The sequence below is a fragment of the Sphaeramia orbicularis genome, chromosome 1 (genome assembly GCF_902148855.1).
Source record: "Sphaeramia orbicularis chromosome 1, fSphaOr1.1, whole genome shotgun sequence".
Lineage (NCBI taxonomy): Eukaryota > Metazoa > Chordata > Actinopteri > Kurtiformes > Apogonidae > Sphaeramia > Sphaeramia orbicularis.
In genome coordinates this window covers 32,784,489-32,805,846 of record NC_043957.1, presented here as the reverse complement: position 1 = coordinate 32,805,846, position 21,358 = coordinate 32,784,489, and the positions used below count along the sequence as shown (strand labels likewise).

The window sequence follows — 21,358 nt, the reverse complement described above, 5'->3', positions numbered from 1 at the left end:
CTCAATTTTAACAATTTTCTGCCTGTTACTAAGTGTTTGGTGTCTTTGTAGATCTGATTCACAATGCACATGTAGAAGTGATAAATTGAGGCAGAATATTGTTAGAAACTGCACGAAACTTTCTTAAGTTTTTTTAATTCAAATTTTAGTTTTTTCAGGTTATTCCCATTTATTTTTGTTTGGATAGTTTATAAAAGTAAGTATTTTCATAATTTAATTGTGTTTTTTGCACTAAAACAAAGACAAAAATTTGGAGTTGTCATTATTATGCTATTATTTTACTGGTCCGGCCCACTGCAGATCAAATCGGGCTGAATGTGGCCCCTGAAAGAAAATTAGTTTGAGACCCCTGCTCCAGCTCTTTGTGGGAAAAGTTTAGATTTGCAATTACACTGTTACCCATGAAGTTGTAATAAAATATTTCTACTGCTTTTCATATAATGTATGGTTTATTTTTGATTGATAAAGTGTAAGTTGGACCCAGTCTTTAATCATTACACCTCATCAAAGTTTATTACTGATGTGTATAAATTGGAATAAAAAGAGGGATGTGTCTGAAAAGAAAATTATTCCAACTTTATGGGCAACAGTGTATAAGGAAGTTGAGAAAGTTGCAGATCTTCCCTATGTAAAAGTATGAATAAAGACTAATGAAGTAGCATAGACTGAACTTTGTTTGTAGTGTGTTACACAACGTAGCAATTGAGATCAGATTCAGTCGAGATTCAGGACGTGGTGCATCAGTCTATGATCTGATGGTACAATGCCTCAGCCCTGACAAACGCTAAGCTCCTTGTATAAGGATCCATTTGCTTGGGTGTGAGGATGACAAGAAATGATAGGTGATATAGAGAGAGGTGAGGAGGGGCAAGAAGGGGAGGGCAGATGGACATATACAGCAAAGGAGGGGGGCGGGGGGGTGAGAGAGGGAGAGGAGAAGGAGGCTGTGTGAAAAGGTGGGAGGACCATAAAGAAAGAGGGAGGAGTCCTTGGTCAGCAGCCTCTGACCTGATGAGTCTGAGTTCCACCTCTGCTCAGGGAGGAAAATCTTACTGTTGGGACCTTCAGACTGGGTCCTGAGCACTCAGGACTTTTTCTCCTTCAGGATTTAATAAACTGGAATATTCACTCAGACTCAGGACCTGTCGACGTGCTGCCTGACGGAGTCTTCCCTGCTGAATGGGACATTTCCAAATGTGGTATGAGACAAAACACATTGTTATGTAATTTGTTTCTGTGTGCACATGTAAAGTGTCATTATTTCATTTAGCTTTAAAAAAAAAAAAGTTTAATCTGTCACACTGACTCTTGAGTAGCTGCTTTTACAGCACAGTTTGGTTGTAAATGTTAAAAATCTTATACTGACAATAATGTGTGATACCAGATTAATACTACTCACTTTTAGCTTTTACTGAGACAACTTTAAACTGCAGTCTGCCCAAATGAGGGTCTTTCAACACTCAAAATACTAATGTCTAAATCAACTCCATCAGTTCCTTTGTAGCTTTTAATTCATTCAGTAAATGTCTACTTTTTGACTTTGTGCAGTGGCATCAGTGTGCTGGGGCACAGGCTAATCTAAGTATATCTGCTCAAGGATTAGCGTCCTAATGAGCTTTCACTAAAGTCTGTGCTTCACTCTAAGGAGAGGTTTTCAGTACAATGTCAAGCAGACCACTCACTTAATCAGAACCACTGCTACTGATACTGCTACGACCAATTATCATTTACAACCAAGTACTGGACAAAGGAAGCCAGCAACATATGTATAAGCTTGTGACCTTTAAGGCAATTATCATTTATCTTATAAATGTTTATATCTTTTGTCTTATAAAGTAGCAAATAACATGGATTACAAGGCACAAATGTACACACAAATATCGTCACGAGGGCATCAATGTGAGTTATTTTACACAACAAATAGTTTGGCTTTTCAAAAGATAATCATTAGGTCACTTTGTGAATGTGTTATTTTGGATCTGCATGGATATTTGTTTTGTTGAAGTGTAAGAAAAAGCAGTAATTTTTTGTGATAGAACCATTTAACATAAGCTGGTAAAAGAAGTCTTTAAATCTTTCATTTGTTTTTATTCATCAGCAATGCTAAGTAAAATATTGCTTTATACTGCTAATGCAGATATGTTATCAGCAAACTGGTGTCTGTCACAAATTAACGATGAAATATTGGGATGTAAAGTTGTGGGGTGGTCTATTCATCTCAATAGGTATGTATGTAGTATTTAACTCTAAACATGTTGCTTTTTCTCTGTCTTGTAGTGAGTAATATGAGGAAGCCTTTTAATGGGCTGGGATCAGACTGCAGGGCTTCTGCTGTGTTTAGACCAAGGAGCAGCATGCAAACAAATCGGTGAACCACTGCGGCCTGTCAAACCCCCGCCCTCGTAGCCACCAGCACCACCAGCTCAAATTTGGGGGTATTACAGATACTTGTACTCTGCCTCACAACCTGCGCCAAACACCATGGATTTTATGCAGCCCATAAGAAGTCAGGGCATCATGGCTTCTTCCACATCTGCTCCTCTCCTGGGCACTCACGGCAGTTGCACCAGGCACCACTACCAGGCCGTCAGAAGGAAGCTGCGGCCTGGACGGCTCCTGGGTTTCCTTGTCAGCTTGGTAGCGGTCTGCACAGTCTCTTCTTGGAGTGCCTTGTCGCTGGCCAACTCTGGGGCCACGGGGCTGGAATCAGCCACCGAGGAGGGCTCAGCGGAGGCAGCAGTGCCCCAAAGGACTCTTCTGCAGTACCATAACCTCACAGCTGCAGCAGCGGACACACCTGTGGCCATGAAATCTACTGAATTGGAAATGAATCACGGAGACTATCCAACAGACTACTTCAGCATAGAGCAGAGACGTGAGGGTTTTGTTATGCTCCATATGTTTGGCATGTTGTACATGTTCATAGCCTTAGCCATTGTGTGTGATGAGTTCTTTGTTCCTGCGCTCACTGTTATCACAGAGAAGCTGGAGATATCTGATGATGTAGCAGGAGCCACCTTCATGGCGGCTGGGGGCTCAGCTCCAGAACTTTTCACATCTGTCATAGGAGTTTTCATTTCCCACAGTAATGTAGGTATTGGTACCATCGTGGGCTCCGCTGTCTTCAACATCCTGTTTGTGATTGGGATGTGTGCCCTGTTCTCCAAAGAGGTGCTGAACCTCACCTGGTGGCCTCTGTTCAGAGATGTCTCCTTCTACATTGTGGGCTTGCTAATGCTCATCTATTTCTTTCTGGATAATGAAATCACAGTGGGGGAAAGTGTCGGCTTGCTGATGTGCTACACCTGCTATGTGACATTCATGAAGTACAATGCCAAAGTAGAACTTTTCATAAAGAGCATGCTGGGCAGCAACCAGGTGGACGAACTGGAAAACGCACCCAAGGTAAGCTTTGACCAGCCACCCATACACCCAATGACCCACCCACCCATCCATCCATCCATCCATCCATCCATCCATCCATCCATCCATCCAACATCTGAAGTATCACCAGAGAATATTGACATTAGCCTCAAACATTCATACATATACTTTACTCCACCCTCAGTCCAACAGGTGACCACTAATATTACAAAACCTTTTGAAAATCATCTACTTTTATGTACATGTTGGTGATGATGTCATGACTGTGTCTGTAGTGGACTGGTGATGACATTTCCCCATTTGAGAACATGTGACTGGTTTGGTCAGTGGTTTTAAAATACAGCTATGTTTTCATAACTGAAGCAAAAAGGGCTGAATAACATCCCAGTGGAAAGCCGTCTTTATGCCTGACCATAGTCATATAATGGGAATCTGAGGAGGGTATTATACAGTTACAATAGGGGGTACCAAACCATCCCAAATTCCCCCTGGAAGGATTTGAAGAAGCCACCTGTGGCCTCTGGTCAAGTGCCAGACACAGAGCCAGTCCACGTCTTTTTCATGCTGACTAAGTCTAGGAACAGACCTTACCTTCAGTCACTCCTTTTAGAAACCAAGTCCAGACCAGAGGCTCCCAGAATAGGAGTGATGTAACAGAGCTCATGAAATCTCTCCACTCTAACAGGATTTAGATACAGAGGTGTTTTATGGTAGCGCACAACATTGATTTGCAGTTTCAATGGACAGATGCTGTGTGTCTTGATGAATGCAGAGCACGGTGATGAACATTTCCATGGTATTAATCATTATTATTTCAGCGACTCAGTATTTGCTATTATTATCTTATGTTAAAAAGCTATAATGAAGTAAGTTCAAGGTTTGAAGATCTGAGAAATATTTATTGGATAATTTTTCATTTTATACAATTTCACTTCAGTTGAGTTAGTAATGTTTCTAGTATTTGTGGGAGGTATCTTGAGAATACAGTCATTTAATATAGATGATAAATTCGCCCTAGAGACCCCATCTTTCCATCTTTCCATCCTCATCAGCTTGTGCCCTTCTGTAGCATCACTTGTCTTTGTCTTTACTTTGGGAAAGTAGTCAGTGTCTCTTAACTGTGCAACCTATTGTGATCAGATTTAGTCCACAGAGATGTTTGATCTCTGACTTAGATTATTCACACGAAATGCAACTTCAGAACATCTATGGTTATTTACACTGACGTGGATCAGGAGCGGATCTCATTATGAAGGAGATATGAAGACGTAACACATCAGAGGAACACACAGCTGATCTGAAACTCTATGTTCGTAGGATTTCTTTTGCATAGTGTGGCTCATACTCACAGGGTGATGACCTACTGTATAGACAATCACAATCATTTAGCCCAATCACTTCATTTCAGAGCAGAGATGATGAGAGATAATGGAGTGTAATTTTGAGATTAACTTGGAGTGCTGCTTAAAATAACACAAGCATCACGGTGTCCCTGTAGCTCAGAGGTCAAAGGCTACTGCTGAAGTTGAATTATATCCGTCTACTGCCACATTTCTACCGTTTTGTGAATAAAAGTGTCACAAAAGAAAACAACAAGCACATGACTACAAGACATCTGGGAATACAACCAACTGCAGATGTGAAACGCACAAAGACGCTATTTTTCACTTTTGTTTGTCTCTCTGTTTTGTTTTGTTTTTTGTACGTTCTGTCTGTATGTGCAGTTGGAGTCAGATCTGTTGCTCACTGATGTTGTTATCACATACGGCTCTCAGGTGATAAAAAAACAAAAACAAAACACTCAAACTACTGATTTTAGAGCAGTTTGCCCATAGCATAGACTGAAATCACCCATCTCCAGTTCTTCAGGGGCGTATACAGTACACTTTAGGAAAATACAATCTTATAACAGATTGCGTGTTATTTTATTTTATTTTATTTTATTTTATTTAAGGCTAGGTTTTGCTCAGTTGTTGTAAATGTTAACAGTTCAAAAATTCAGGCCAACTAAAAGTCTCCTATTTTAGGCAGCAAATGATGTCATGCTCACCAGCTTTTGAAAATAGAACACTTGTGCTAACACTCCTGAGTGTAGACAAGAAAAAAAGTGCATACATTTTTGGGTTTTTTTCTGGTGATAAAAAAAAAAAAAAAAAGCATGTTTTTAACATATGGAATGGAATGTTTTGCTTGCAGGTGGTTTTTCAAGTAAAGCATCTGTTACAGCACCACCAGTTATCTTCTATCAAATTAAAATTTAAATATTTTATTCAAAGATAGTCTATAATTTCTTCTTGGGTTCCAACTGGATTAACTGGATGTACATTGTGTCTTGCAACAGATCCCTTTTGTATCTTTAATGTTCTTTTTTTAGTCTAAATATAGCCATGCCTTTCAACCTCTATCTGTATCGGTGTTGTATGACATTTGTGTCTTTCTGGGAATCAACTTGTGTTCAGACTGCCTCACCTGAACTCAGCAGCTTTTCTCTTTCTGTCGTCCAGCACTCAATGTACGACTGCCTTGCCCCCATGTGTCGGTAGCTGCTAAATAATCCCCCAGGTTAATGCTCCTCAATCCCATTAGAACCACTAATAATAGTCAGATGCTCCTTGAGGGAGCAGGAATCAGCAGATCCCTGAGAGAGGAGGCATAGTGTTGCTCCCTTTAGCCTCAGGTCATGCATGTAAAAGTACGGTTTTTAATCTATGTTAGAATTTAAGCATTTGGGTCATTTTACAGAAGGCATACAGTGCCTGCAAGTGTGAATGCAGGATGCAAAAATGAAAGAATCTTGTGGTTTGGTTGCTGATGGCACTAAATACGCCAATCCTCTCTGATCCCCTTATCAACTTCTTACCAGCAGTGACGACAGCAAACTTTCAGCCCAGCCTACCGACACTCTGCAAAGTTCTACCTCTAATATATAAGTTCTATTTGCTATTATACATTTTGTTTGTGAATCAAATTGTACAAGCGTGTTACATAGTGTAATACTGCAGGAATGTGTGCAAAGAAGACATCACAGTAGTGGTGTAACATAAATGCATAATATTTTTTCTGCTCATTTTATTGATTGTACTCTGTATTTAGCACAAAGCTAAACTACTGAATTTTAGACTTTGCTTTATTTCCTTTGTTGGACTGGATGCTGTGTTTTCAGAAGACTGTGATCATTGTCCAAAAAAACTGAAAGTAATCTGTGGTACTTGATGGCTGTAAAGAGCAGAGGCAGCACTAAAAATAAAAACAAGAGCAGGCATTTGGTTACAGATGAGTGTGGGATAGAGCTGCCCAACACCGTGGTGACCTGTGAAGGTTGCTGTGGGACCTCACACGCAGGTTTGAACATTACCATTCTAAAAGTGGCGATCTGTGCCGATTAATCCTGCCTAATTCCCACAGCTCGGACAGTCAGGTGGACACAGAAGAGAAAGAGGGTGAAAGAGTGACAGAGAGAGAGAAGAGGGAGGGAGTTTCAAGGTGATCTGGTTGAACCCCAGAGGTGATGATACTCAGCTTAACTGGGATATGAAGCGCTGGTTTCTTGGTTCCAGGTCAGGCCAGGTTAGGTCTTGAGTGTCCACTGGATGAGACCATGGAACTGTCCAACAGCTCAGTCCAAAATAGAAAAGACATTTAGTATAGCTTTTTTTATTTATTTTCTCCCCATGAAATGTTGCTCTTATACAAATTAGCTTTTTTTATTTTTTTTATTCCTAAAGCCTGATCCCAATGAGTTTTGTTTATGACTGATAATTTACAAGAAGCCAGCTCAAACTGAGTTTTCTGCATTTATATATGTATATATATGTGTATATACACACACACACACACACACACACACACACACACACATATATATGGGAAGAAATATGTACCAGACATTTTCACTACTCAAATTCTATAGTTAGTGTATAAAAGGAAAAAAAACAAATCTGCTATCAAATTGTAGTACAGCTTATTTGCTCCTAAAAAGACAGATTCTGCGACGTATATTATTTTTTGTGACTGCAGACTGATGTAAACGACCTAACATAAACAATAATTTCTACTAGACATTACTTATTGTTATCTATGTGTAAATGATCATTCATCATATCATTTTATGAAATGGCTCTCTTCACATCTTAATATTACCAGTGATTTCAGATTTAGATCAAAATTTACTGAAATATTTTCTGGATTTTATTCATTTAGTAATGGGATCTCTAGAGGGATGCATTTAAGAAACATGAGGAGGGTCCATAGAACATGAAGGAGCAAACTGCACAAGAAAAAAATTAAGAATAAAATTCCAAAAATCTGCAAAACTGTTAGAGTGTATTTGCAGATTTGTGCTGAAACACATGTAAGTGACCTTTGGTATTAAACTGCAGGTAAAATTAAAAACTGCATCTAAATCTACATTGAAAAATGCAGAAGAATCAGAGACTATTCCAAATGGATGAAATTAACTATTACGAGCTGCTCATGTACACAGTACAATCAGTCACAGACATTGCAAAGCTTTGTTTATTCAATTCATGACAATATTTTAATATTGCCAAGAATTTATAACTCTATGAGGATGAAAATGATCCTAAAACCATCAAGTTAAATGTTATATCTTGATGAAAATTTTGAAAATCATAGAAATGGTGGCAGAGAAAAACTTTTTTTTATTTTCTGCAGGTCCCAGTTTTTTTAATATCTGCTTGAGACCAAAAATTAGAAGTCTGTCTCAGGATTTATGTGAACAATGTGATGAAAGCAGATGTTCATAACTTCTTTTTCTGTTTTCATGTAGCCTGAAATGACTGCATTGTCCTCAGAGCGTAAATCAGTACCTAACCCTGATCACATGCTAAAACCATGACCATCATCTCTAGCTGCTGGGATAAACTTTAAATACTGATAGTGGATCTGGTCAAACAAATCTGGATGGGAACATTTACCACTAATCTGTATCTTAGCTGTTATAACAACAGCAGGTGTCTGGTCAAATGTAAGTTAAAGGGATTAGCTCAGCAAACTCAGAGGCCCCATCATGAACATGTGTCAACAGCAAAACAGCTCTGTTTGATGCATAGGAAGCTTTAGCGTCTTCAGTCTGGAAAACATCTTAAATGTTGCTAGTAACAGCCTCAGTTGGAGCATTTTCCCGCCTGTTTAAGACTACCATTTATATAATAAGATATTTGATAGTGTGTTTTTTTCTTTTTTCTTTTTTCTTTTTAAATATATATATATGTATATATATATATATATATATATATATATATATATATATATATATATATATATATATATATATATATATATATATATATAACTCTTACAAACCTCAGTCATTGTTTATCAGTGTGATAATCCTAATGTAGTCTCTGAACAGTACATGGGGAGGAGGGTAATAAAAAAGTAGAAACTGTCTTTTATGATGCAACAATCTGCTGTGAAATAACAAATTATTTATAACGGAAGTACACAAGGAATTTGAGATTATCAGGTGGTTTCATCATAATTCTTACAGTATGTCTTCCTACCTCACATTAGTGTATTTATTGCCTTAAAGGTATTGTTTATGGAAGATGTGCTGGTCAGTCTGAGATCAGCAATAAGTGTCAAATATGTGTGCCACTTTTTCATTTGGGCCTACGTTTTTTTTTTTTTAATTTTGTTCAAACTGGGATCACAGGTTGTTGTTGCTTTCATTTTGGTTCTTTGCTTTGTTTGTGCCCACTGTTACAAGAGCAAATGCAAATGTCTTCCTCATGAAATGTAGATTCAACATTTTACTTTAATGGCTTAAATTATGTGTCTTGCTGACCATTTTATGTTCTTATGTGCATGTAATTGTGTTCACTTATAAACCGCTGGACATCATACACTGTAGATAAAGACTTGGCATCAAAATATACTTAATCTAAATTTCTTACAATATGTGCAAAACTCTTCAAACATATGATACTGTTTGGATGATATGATGTCTCTGAATCCCTGAGTCCATCCTCCACCAGTGGACTGTGTGTGTTTGTGAATGTTTCCTTCTATTTGTGGTGATGCTGCTGTGCTGTATATGTCCTCTGAAGAAAAGGCTGGGTTTGAGATTAGTGTGAAACTTCTTTCCTTTGTCCTGGGCTTTGAACGCCAGATGCAAAAACCCTGTTTTGCTCCCTCCCTCTGACACTTGGGAAGAGTAAAGAAGGATGTGATCTCACAGATGCAGATACTGAGGTGTTAGGAGACTGTGATTAGCTCCTCTTGTTAAAAATTTGGATATTTATATGATTATATAGAGATAGTCATTTCATCCTTTCTTTACTCTGGCAAAGAGAATCCTTTCATCTTGTCTAAACATCTCTGCCTCATAGAATGAATGTAAATCATGTGTCATGTGTCGCTCCTTTTCTGCTCCTCCTGATCTTCTTGCTGCCTCCTGTTTTAGTTAGTTTAGAGTTTTGTTTTGTTTTTTTTCTTAGTCATTTTGGTTCCTCGTGTCTAGATGATTTCCCTTGCCTCAAATTATTTAAAAGTCTGTTAAAAGTCATTTATCTGTGTTTTAACTGAAGAATTTTCTGGTTTAATCACATATCCTTACACTTTGTCAAGCATTTTTGCATCTAACAGTACAAACAATACAGGAATTATTCAGCATCTGTATGGATGTTACATGTATTAGATTGGATATGTTTTATATTTTTCATTTCATCAATATTTAGAGAAATTTTCTGAACACATATGCTTTTTGTGTCTGTTTTTTTTTTTTTTCCTGAAGGTCAATGTACCTGATGATGAGAACAAGCTGACGGTGAGTGGATGTTTTAGCAGCATCATTTTACACATAAGAGTCGTTTGTATATGATAAAAATGTTATAGCAGAAGATAAGAAAAGTTTCTTTAAGCTGAAAAAAGCTATTTAAAAAAAATATTGTGATGTATACTTTCTCCACCATTTCAGTGAGATTAAAATGTCTTTCATGAAGGAGACCTAAAAAACAGACAGGAACAACCTACGCAATAGACAAAAAATGAATAACAGCTACAAGAATCACTAAAAACATCAAATAACAATGTTTGGATCTCAAGCAGAGTGAGGTGAAAATTTAGCATCATTTGTTCAGATGAAAAATGATGCTAAATAGGAGACGGTATGGGAATTCTTATTCATTTATCATTGTGGCGTTGTGGTGCATCCTTCCAGGCCAAGCCCAGGCTGCAGAGGGAGGGCAGCTGTGCTTCTCTACACAACTCACTGATGAGGAACAGCATCTTCCAGCTCATGATCCACACACTGGACCCCCTCAGTGATGAAGGTAGGTAGACACAATCACATACACCGCATGTTCAAAACAAAATCAAATAATGTAACACACAGACGAGCTTTGTGAATTATTTTGTGCCATTTTAGTTTATTTCATTAACTGACGGTAGTGGTTTACGAAAGTAGAAGAGTCGGTCAAGATTATTTTTGAGGTACACGTGTTGTATAATGATAGAAAAACATTTATTTGTTCCAGATCATGTACAAAGGATAATCTAATTAGTCACATTTTCAGGATTTCATCATGGATTTTTACTGGGTTTCCTGTTCTGTTTCAGGGCGATTTAAAGAAAAGGCATCAATTCTTCACAAAATGGCCAAGCAGAGGTGTAAAGAAGAGGCTGTCAGTGCCAACGGTGTAGGTGAGTAGCAGGGAAGACAAACCCACGAGCTGCTTAATGAACTATATAAAAAAATGTAAATGACTGAATTATTTACTGGTGATTTTATGCCAGATTTCATTGATCACTTACACAACCCTACACTACAATGTGTGGTGAAATGTTTTTATGACTATAATGTAAATATAAAAGTAAGACAGTACCAATAGCTGAACCATGTACATTTGTCTGTGCAATATAATGTTGCTCAACATCAGGCTGAGGTAAATTGAGTAAATGTATGTGTATTTTATATCAGATATAATAATTTTTGTCTGGTAATTTTTATTTTTGAATTGTAGTAGTTGTCAAATTAATTGTAAACATCACTGTTCTTCTTTTTCTTGTTTATCTCTCTTCCAAGGTAACATTAAAAACATCCCAAACAGCACAAATGTTGCTGTGGAAGTCACACCACCGATGAATGGAGTTGCAGGAGGAGAAGAGGTACAGGTTTTATGTTTCAGCATCCTTTCAAATGTACAACATACAACATAATCTCATATAAACCAAATGGAGGCAAAAAAAAAATTAAGGCTGTGTGTGACTGTCACTGTACATTGATGCAGTTTTAAACTATACATCCAATGATGAGAGATGTATAAATACTGGTATGTATTTAATGTAACGGACTGTTCCTCAGGGTGGTGAGGAAGAGGAGGATGAAGATCAGCCTCTGAGCCTGGCCTGGCCTGACACCACCAGGAAACAGCTCACCTACCTCCTTATCCTGCCCATAGTCTTTCCTCTCTGGGTCACACTGCCCGACGTCCGGAGAGAGGTGATCACATTTTATCTGAAATACAAATAATGTCACACATCAGGCCAGGACACTAAATACTGCATCAGATTTTGAAAACATTTAAAAAAAAATGTATTTTCTGACAAACAACTGATATGATAAGGATTATTGAGTATCTATTGGTAATATTTCTTATATTGTGGGTTTTTCTTCAGTCTTCTGCGAAGTTTTTCCCCATCACTTTCCTGGGCGCCATCACTTGGATTGCTTTCTTCTCCTATCTGATGGTGTGGTGGGCTCACCAGGTACTTTGAACACTTCACTCATATGCAAATATGATTACACACATATCAGGTATGATTACAGACTGGATCAACACACTCTGGTTGTGTATCACGTCTGGATCTTTTATAACATATTGTACCACGAAGGCCTTTCTATTCAGAGAGCATCAGTCAGGGTGTTAGATGTGTGACCATGGCTGCTAATCCCGACTAATCTGCCTTGATCCACAGCCAGATCAACCTGTAATGCTCTATTTTAGCAGCACAAATGCAAAGACAGGCCTGAAGCTGGCGGTCATGTGGACAAGGTGACTGAGGAGCTCCACTTGCTTCTTTTATAATTTCTATACTGTAGGTGCAAGTGGGTGTTATTTAATGACTGTCTGGCCTGAACAGAGGACAATAAGACAGTGAACCTCAGTGAACATGGTCATGAGTGAATACATAGATGAATAAAAGCCACTTATCTGCCTTTTAGGGCTGTGTTTCCAGAAATATTCAATACAGTCATGTGATTTTTGTTAGACTAAAAGCTCATTCATTCATTACAATGACTTGGACTTGGACTTTAGACTTGTCTAAAATGCAAATAATACTAGGCTAATAAAAGAAAAAAATGCAATAGATATAATATACATACATTTTAATTAGTTAAAAAATATACTCTTGATACTGTAAACCATTCTTTTAACAGTATTAGGTGAGGTGTCTCTAGCAGAGACACAAAACAATAACATGTCATTTATAATTCATCAGATCAGATATAACTCATCCCAGAAGCCTTTCCAATACAAACTTCAGTTCACTGATTCTGTACTTAACACACTGTTTACTCAGAGCTGGTGTTAATACATATATTCTTTTCTCAAATGCATAGAGTTTCATTTGCAATACTTGTAAAAGTAGACATGCTGAACCTCTTTAACTCTTTAAGTTTAATGGCACAAGTTACTGTTTAGGACATTTCTACAGGACACTCACCAAATCACACTAATACAGTCCATAAAGAAGACTATGAACAATTTCTTCATGTTGTCAATTAAAACAAAAAAACTATATAAAAACTAAAATATAAACATTTATTTCCCCGGAATGTGTAAATCAGCAACAGTACTCAGTATTTTTTTAAAATCCTTTCCTCCTAGTTCCAGTTTCCATTTCATCTTTGCGTGTTATTTCATTTTTGTGTTGCTTATATTTGTCCTGAACAAGGGATAAGGATCTTAGCCTCCAAAAGATGCCAGTGCAGAAGTATCTCAGAGTTGTAATACCACTGACAGCCACTGGAGGGTGGATTAAAAAGATGATTGAAAAGATGAATTTCTCTCAAAAAATAATAGGAACGTTTTTTTTTTTGTTTTTTTTTTTTGTTTGTTTGTTTTTCTAGGACTCATTCCTGTCTCATCTATTTTACTTTAACCTGTAATGAATGATCTGCTAGTCCAGCTATAAATTATTCTTCCTTTATACAGATCTCAGGCCTAATAGAAGCTTTGATGTGTACAATGTTGTGCCAAGCTGGATATTTAGCGTTTTGGCTCAAATGTTATTGTGAATAATAAAAAAAAAACAAAAAACAAAAAAACCATTAAATAAAACCTGTTAAATGACTATGTGAAGCAATGCTTGATGGAGTTTATTGTTTTACAGAATCAGTAAGCTAGCATTTAGCATTAGCTCAATTCTGACCCCTCATACTATAGTAATTCTGCACCTTTTATCCAAATAAGGTCACTTCTGGCTCTAAAAAAAATAATAATTACAACATAGAGCTGCAAGTCTATAACATGAAAAATAAAAGTAGCAGAAACAATATTAGACTGAATTTATTTTTGTTAAAGAGTAGGAAGTCAAAGTCAGTTGTCACAAAGATAAATACTCATATAAAGTACAGATACCTGAAAACTCTATTTAAGTGCGGCAGTGTAAAGCATGTGTGTGTGTGTGGTCCAACCTTTGCTTTTCTAATCTGTGGGGCTTTCTAATATGATTTTCTTCCCAGGTTGGAGAGACTTTCTGGATCACAGAGGAGATCATGGGTCTGACCATATTAGCAGCAGGCACTTCAATCCCTGACCTGATCACCAGTGTGATTGTAGCACGAAAAGGCCTCGGAGACATGGCTGTGTCCAGCTCTGTGGGCTCCAACATCTTCGATATCACTGTGGGGTGAGTGTCGAAGACAAAATACTACAGCATATAATTAGAAATGTGAGGTGATGTGTTTCTTTCACTGTTAACCCTTCATAGGGCACTACTATAGGAAATACTCTGAGATTCAAAATTCCAACCTTAGTGTGTTATTGGAGGACATATCAAGACTTTATTACTTTTGTGAAATTTTCCAAAATCTTTTATTGTTATGTTGAAAATAAAGGTTAATGAAGTTACCATATTTGGTTCCTTACCTGTAAGTGGCAAAAAAAAAAAAAAAAAATCCAAGAAGTAAACATAAAAAAAAAATGCTAGTTGAAAAGAACATGTATTTTAGAATATTAGAACATCACTTTTAGATCATTACAGCAACATACGTGTCAGTGTAGAGGACATAAGACTTTATTACTTTTGTGAATTTTTAAAATGTATTTATTTTATGTAGAAAATCCAAGTCAATGAAGTTACCATATTTGGTTTCTTACCCATCAGTGGCAAAAAAAAATAAAAAAAACAAGAATTAAACAAAAAAACCATAAGAAAAACACTTGTAAGGTGAAAGGAAAATGTATTTTGAAACATTAGAACATCACTTTTAGAACATTACAACAATATATATGCTGATATAGACACATGTCAAGATGGAGGAAATAACACTTTATTCCCTTTGTGAAAAATGTAAAAATATTTTGTTATGTAGGAAAATCAAAGTCAAAGAAGTTACTATATATTTGATTTCATACCTGTAAATGGCAAAAAAAAAAAAAAAAATCCAGAAAGTAAATTAAAAAAAATAGAAGAATAACACATGTAAGGTGAAAGGAAAATGTATTTTAGAACATTAGAGCATCACTTTTAGAGCACTAGAACAACATACATGCTGATACATATGTCAACATGGAGGACATAACAAGACTTTAATACTTTTTTGAAAATATGTATGTATTTATTTATTTATTTATTTGTTTGTTTGTTTGTTTGTTTGTTTTTTATGTAGAAAATCAAAGTCAGTGAAGTTACCATATTTGGTTTCTTACCTGCAAGTGGCAAAAAAAAAAAAATCCAAGAATTAAACATAAAAAACATGAGAAAAACACTTGTAAGGTGAAAGGAAAATGTATTTTAGAACATTAGAACGTCACTTTTAGAACATTACAACAACATATGTGCTGATACAGACACATGTCAAGATGGAGGAAATAATACTTTATTACTTTTGTGAAATTTTTTATTGTTATGTAGGAAAATCAAAGTCAATGAAGTTACCATATTTGGTTTCATACTTGTAAATGGCAAAAAAAGAAAAAAAATCCAGAAAATAAATTTAAAAAAATATAAGAATAACACATGTAAGGTGAAAGGAAAATGTATTTTAGAACATTAGAACAACATACATGCTGATACATATGTCAACATGGAGGACATAACCAGACTTTATTACTTTTCTGAAATTTATTTATTTATTTATTTATTTAAATGTAGAAAATCAAAGTCAGTGAGGTTACTATATTTGGTTTCTTACCTGCAAGTGGAAAAAAATAAAAAATCCAAGAATTAAACATTAAAAACATGAGAAAAACACTTGTAAGGTAAATGGAAAATGTATTTTAGAACATTAGAACATCACTTTTAGAACATTACAACAACATATGTGCTGATACAGACACATGTCAAGATGGATGAAATAACACTTCATTACTTTTGTTAAATTTTTTATTGTTATGTAGAAAATCAAAGTCAATGAAGTTACCATATTTGGTTTCATACCCGTAAGTGGCAAAAAATTAAAAAAAAAAAAAAAAAAAAAAATCCAAGAATTAAACATAAAAAACATAAGAAAAACACATGTAAGGTGAAAGGAAAATGTATTTTAGAACATTAGAACACCACTTTTAGAACATTAGAACGACATAGGTGCTGATACACATGTCGACATGGAGGGCATAACAAGACTTTATTACTTTTGTGAATTTTTTTCCAAACTTTTTTGTTGTTATGTAGAAAATCAAGGTCAGTGACGTTACCATATGAGGTTCCTTACATGTAAATGGCAAAATAGATAGATAGATAGATAGATAGATAGATAGATAGATAGATAGATAGATAGATAGATAGATAGATAGATAGATAGATAGATAGATAGATAGATAGATAAACAAACAAACAGCTAAATAAATAAATAAATAAATAAATAAATAAATGAATAAATAAAAAAAAATCCAAGAAGTAAATATAAAAAATAAGAAAAACCATGTAAGGTGACAGGAACATGTATTTTAGAACATTAGAACATCACCTTTAGAACATTAGACCAACATAAGTGCTGATCCAGACCCCTGTCCACATCCACATTCTCCCTTTGAACGTCATTCCTTATATTAGTACCATTACTTTATGGTACCTAACAGAGCAGGTACACTCACTGTTCATGCAGAGTTGGACCTTACAGACCCTGTAGACCACATTGGACCTGAGATTGTTGACTCACTGTCCTCACTGGAACTGTTACTGTCACTGTCTTGTAATGTATTCAGAAATTATCAAAAATTATGCCCGATAAAGGGTTAAGGAAGATATCTAATGTAACCCGGTGTTGTGGTTTCTTCTCTCCACCCCATTCGTCTGCTTAGGTTGCCTTTTCCATGGCTCCTCTACCACATTATCAATGACTTCAAGCCTGTAGAAGTGAGCAGCAACGGACTGTTCTGCGCCATTGTCCTCCTCTTCCTCATGCTCCTCTTCGTCATCATCTCCATTGCAGCTTGCAAGTGGAAAATGAGCAAATTCCTGGGCTTTCTCATGTTTATGCTCTACTTCGTTTTCCTCGTCATCAGTGTTATGCTGGAGGACAAAATTATCACCTGCCCCGTCTCAGTCTAAGAGAGAATCGACCTGTATGGACGTCGAAGACACTGTGTGTGTAACAGGATCTGAAACAGCAGCACAAACACACAAACACACACACACACACACAAAATGCACAGTAGAAAACAGCACATTTAGTATCCAGTCAAAGGTGAAGATACCACACATATACACACTTTCAGATGCATCACAGCCTTCGAAGGGCTTCTCTCTCTGCACTGTGAACCCCCTCAAAGTGGCAGATGGACACGAGACATGAAAGTTCAACGGAACATCGGCTGAGATGGTTTATGAGCTGTTCACTGTGGGGCAGTATAAGAAGTACTCTCACGCAAACAGCCAGTTTGACCGGATACATACAAAGAGACTTTTTCCTTTGTGTTGAAAAGGGAGGTGACGCTACAAAGTGATGGTGGAAGTAAAAGTATCGGCAGCACATGAGTGTGATGGCCAAGCAGATCAATAGAAATGTAGATTAACCCTGTCTGTCTCTCAATGCTGTCTCACTACATGTATGGTTTTACAAAGTAAAATATTCAAGAAACTTAAATGTGTTTTCAAATCCAGTTCATTGAATTTGAGGACATATTGGTACTGTATATCCCAATCATGATTATCATTAATAATAAATATTTTATGCTACTAGAAAACTAGAGTGATAACAAGAACCAACATTAAACTGACAAATGTTTTCAATACTTCTGCTCTTATCAGCGTATCACATGTATCTTATTTGTTTTCATATACCGAGCATATCAATGTGTGACTTTTTTCCATTCTGTCTGCCTTTACATGCACACCTTTAGAGAGATTAGTCCAGTATTTTGAGCAAATCTGGATGATTTTGCTGCACAGAAATGTCATAATCAGGTCAGTGTCATGTCTGAAACTCAGTAGTTGATGAGCATGTGAGGGCTTGCAGTCTTAACACCAGGTGATGGACTCAGGATTAGTGTTGTGTTTTACTTGTTTAACTGATTTTTTTTTTTTTTTTGGAAATTATCATTTATTTTAAAAAAAAAGAAAAAGGGTGTTCTACATTTATGAGTATCTCTGGGTTTCTCTCTCTTGATGTAAAACAATTCATGTACTCTCTATATAAATGGAAGTAAATTATAGCAGTATTTTGGTTCAGGACTCTTTCCCCCACATTCTAAATAATAATAATATTAAGATGTTGATACTACACACATGATACTTATCTGTGTTCATCGTGCAAAATCTGGGAATGATTTTGCACAAGGAAAATGAGCATGTTGGATTTTTCTGCAGATATTTGCAGATTTGAGCTGAAGCATTTTATTTCACATGGAAAGCTCAAAGTAGACAAATTTCTGTTCAAATGCTACAACTTTTAACCTCATTTCAGAAACATTAAGAATGTGTAGCTGTGTCCCAATTCCATACTAAATAGTGTTTAATAGATATCCCACTTGATGCTGTGTAATGTCTTTGCAGTAAGTGATGAAATGAATTGTATGGCTACATGATTTTTTTTTTTAATCGTGGACTGTGAGCTGCTCTGTCATTTCTTTTCGGCTTTGCATTATTAGTGTACACAATAATTCCATGATTGTTTTTGCTTTCATATTATTAACGTTTTGGCTTCTGTTTTCAAAATACTCAGACTGCATGTAATTGTAATATAGTCTGGTGTTGGGACACAGCATGTGTTTTCATGTGCAAAAATACTGAAAGTAAAAAAAAAAAAATACTGAAAAAATAAACAATGAAATAATAACAGAAAAAAAGTCTTGGTAACTTTTCTGTAATGTGGTTCAGTGAGAGTTTGAATGCTATCCAGTTTGTGCTTTTTTTTTTTGATCCCAGTGAGGATTGTCAGTTGCTGAACTGCACGACGCCACAACACACGATCTCTGCGGGTCATATAATTTAAATGATCATTTAAGTACACATTGAGGTTTATCACTTCATTAGTAGTTTTGATGATGTGCTATTTTCAGCTGCCCACATTCACCTCTACATTTTTTTTTTTTTTTTTGTCATAAAATTTTATTAGGTCTCCTGGTATTTTTTTAAGCTCTTTATTTATGAGAGTTTTGGTCTTTTTACAGATTCAAAAACAAAAAACAAAACAAACAGGTCATGAAGTCAAGGGAACCTCTAGATTTATTGAGATATTTTATTTTTCACGTAATGTTCATCATGCAGCGTCTTAATCGAAGTACTGTAAACTTCTATGAACACTTCCATTTTCTTTCACTGTAAAAGTAAAAGAAAGAAATATAGTCAGATAAGGCGTAATGTTAATATTTTTTGATAACTGCTGTAACTTTCAGCTGAACATCATCATGCTCTCAATTTTGCACAGGTGTAAAGTTGTTAGAAGTGTTTCCTGCTCAGAGGACTGGCTCTGGTTTCCTCATAAACATTAGATTAAGATAGTAGTTTCCAGCTCCTGGAGAATAAAAAATTATATCACATGTTAATTTTATTAACCATTCAACTTTTTTACTCCAATGTTTTCATAAGTTGCAACATTTTTGTGCAAATTCACATAAAAAGTATTGTGTTGACTCTAATGTTGCGATTTCATTTTTCTTTTTTCTTGTGCTTTTGTGTTTAACGTGTGTAAAATCTAATGTAAGATTCTATGTAAACAACTCCCAACCCCCATCAGCTTCAGATTTAGCCTGTCTATGCAGTATCATTTCTAAAATCTTTTTGCGGTGATGGATCATCAATATGTGAGGAATGAATGTATGAATGAGTGCATTTAGAAACATCTACAAGGTCTATCCTCGGTCCATTTGGATGCCATGACACATGATGAAATGCTTTTGTATTTCCTTCCTGCAAGTATGGAATCACATTCATGTACTACTTGAATCATGTATTATACTGTAAAATATATATCAATCAATTCTGTATAAACTGCTGTATCATACAATAAATGAAAACTTAAATTTTCAGCATTGGTGTTTGGAGATGGCTGGTTTACTTTGAGGACTGTTCTGTATTTTTTTTTTTTTTTCCTTTAGATTAGTATTAGAGTAGAAAAAGATGAGTTGGTTTATGATCTTTATAAGAAAAGTGATGTGATTAAAGAATATGAAAGAATATACAGTACTATAGTACATTGTAAAATGTTGAACTGGGGTATTTAATATATGCAACATTTACTTCATAAAATAGGCTAAAAGTAGTTTTAACTAAAATAAAGTAGAATTAAGCACATTTAAAGAGTTTAGATTAAATTTCAGTACAAAAAATAAACCAAAAACTAAAGGCAATGAGTAACTTTCATGTACAAAATAAATTAGTATTGAAGCTGATGTATTTTACTGCTTGCTTAATTTAGTTTTTTCATATTTGATGTGTTTGTTGTAAATTAAGTTAAATGATACTGTGAAGAAAAGTTGTTGCTGTAAAGAAACTCTTGTTATGAGTTATTTATAGTATTTATGTCAATGTTGTAAACACTGGTGTTATTGTATATAACTTGTGGCAGCAAAATGACACAAATTTTAAATTTATTGAAAATGTGAAGTAAATTTTACAAGGTTTTACCTGGTAGATATTGGTAGCACATGGGCTAATATGCTTAATATCATGTGATGTCTGATTTTGCAAAGGTTGTGACATATTTGTATAACATTTGACAACAAAGCAATTACAAAGTCCATTTCCAAGCTCCCTCACAATGTGATCAGATTGCAGTGTCATCTATCAGTGTGATCTGCTTTAGTTTGACACAAGCCTCTTAGAGCAGCATGTGTGGCTTACTGCCAGGATCAGTGTGATGCAACAGGATTCACTGGACAAACCAGGACAAGGAGCAAAGGACAAACTCACCTGTCTGATTCCTGGTCCTCTCTCACTATTCTGTACCTGTTGACGGAGCATTTCGGTTTATCTTTTTATATAATGTATCTGTATCTGTAACACTCTCATACCTTTAACAGACAGTCTCACCTGTGTCACCAGTCATCTGTCAATAGTCATGTTGTCACTGTCAATTTTAACCCTCAGGTGACAGTAACATCAACTATCAACTAACCTCTAGAGTCTCGCAGGACAAAAATGTCAGCTTCCAAAAAAAAAAAAAAACATAAAAACTTTACAGATTAATATTTTTTCTGTTTTCTTCCTGCATAAATCTTTTGAACACCTTCAACCATGACCAAAACTACCAAACATTCAATCATTTTAAGGATTTTAACCCTTTAACTTCCAGCTTGACTACTTGAAGTAAAAAAATGGGTTTTTTCCCGATAGGGTGGCA

The 21,358-nt window shown here is 35.8% G+C and overlaps 1 protein-coding gene and 1 long non-coding RNA gene across 4 annotated transcripts; one reads left to right on the top strand and one right to left on the bottom strand.

Annotated features, from left to right (window-relative positions):
- The first annotated feature begins 971 nt into the window (after positions 1-971).
- LOC115420686 (solute carrier family 24 member 2) lies at positions 972-18,809 on the top strand. Of its 3 annotated transcripts, none has more exons than XM_030136134.1 (11): positions 972-1,199; positions 2,278-3,405; positions 5,109-5,159; positions 10,142-10,174; positions 10,568-10,679; positions 10,966-11,049; positions 11,432-11,514; positions 11,711-11,848; positions 12,025-12,114; positions 14,096-14,262; positions 16,878-18,809. In XM_030136134.1, the coding sequence occupies exons 2-11, from the start codon at positions 2,482-2,484 to the stop codon at positions 17,125-17,127; spliced, it is 1,932 nt and encodes a 643-aa protein (XP_029991994.1). In that variant the 5' UTR covers positions 972-1,199; positions 2,278-2,481; the 3' UTR covers positions 17,128-18,809. The 3 variants fall into 3 exon arrangements, with proteins under 3 accessions (XP_029991994.1, XP_029992003.1, XP_029992009.1); XM_030136143.1 differs by having other exon boundaries at positions 972-1,223; XM_030136149.1 differs by lacking the exon at positions 5,109-5,159 and having other exon boundaries at positions 974-1,199.
- Positions 17,845-20,037, bottom strand: LOC115420703 (uncharacterized). The gene is made up of 2 exons (XR_003935584.1): positions 19,235-20,037; positions 17,845-19,090 (listed from the first exon to the last, which is right to left on the bottom strand). It is a non-coding gene; the product is annotated as an uncharacterized LOC115420703 (long non-coding RNA).
- Positions 20,038-21,358: the final 1,321 nt, after the last annotated feature.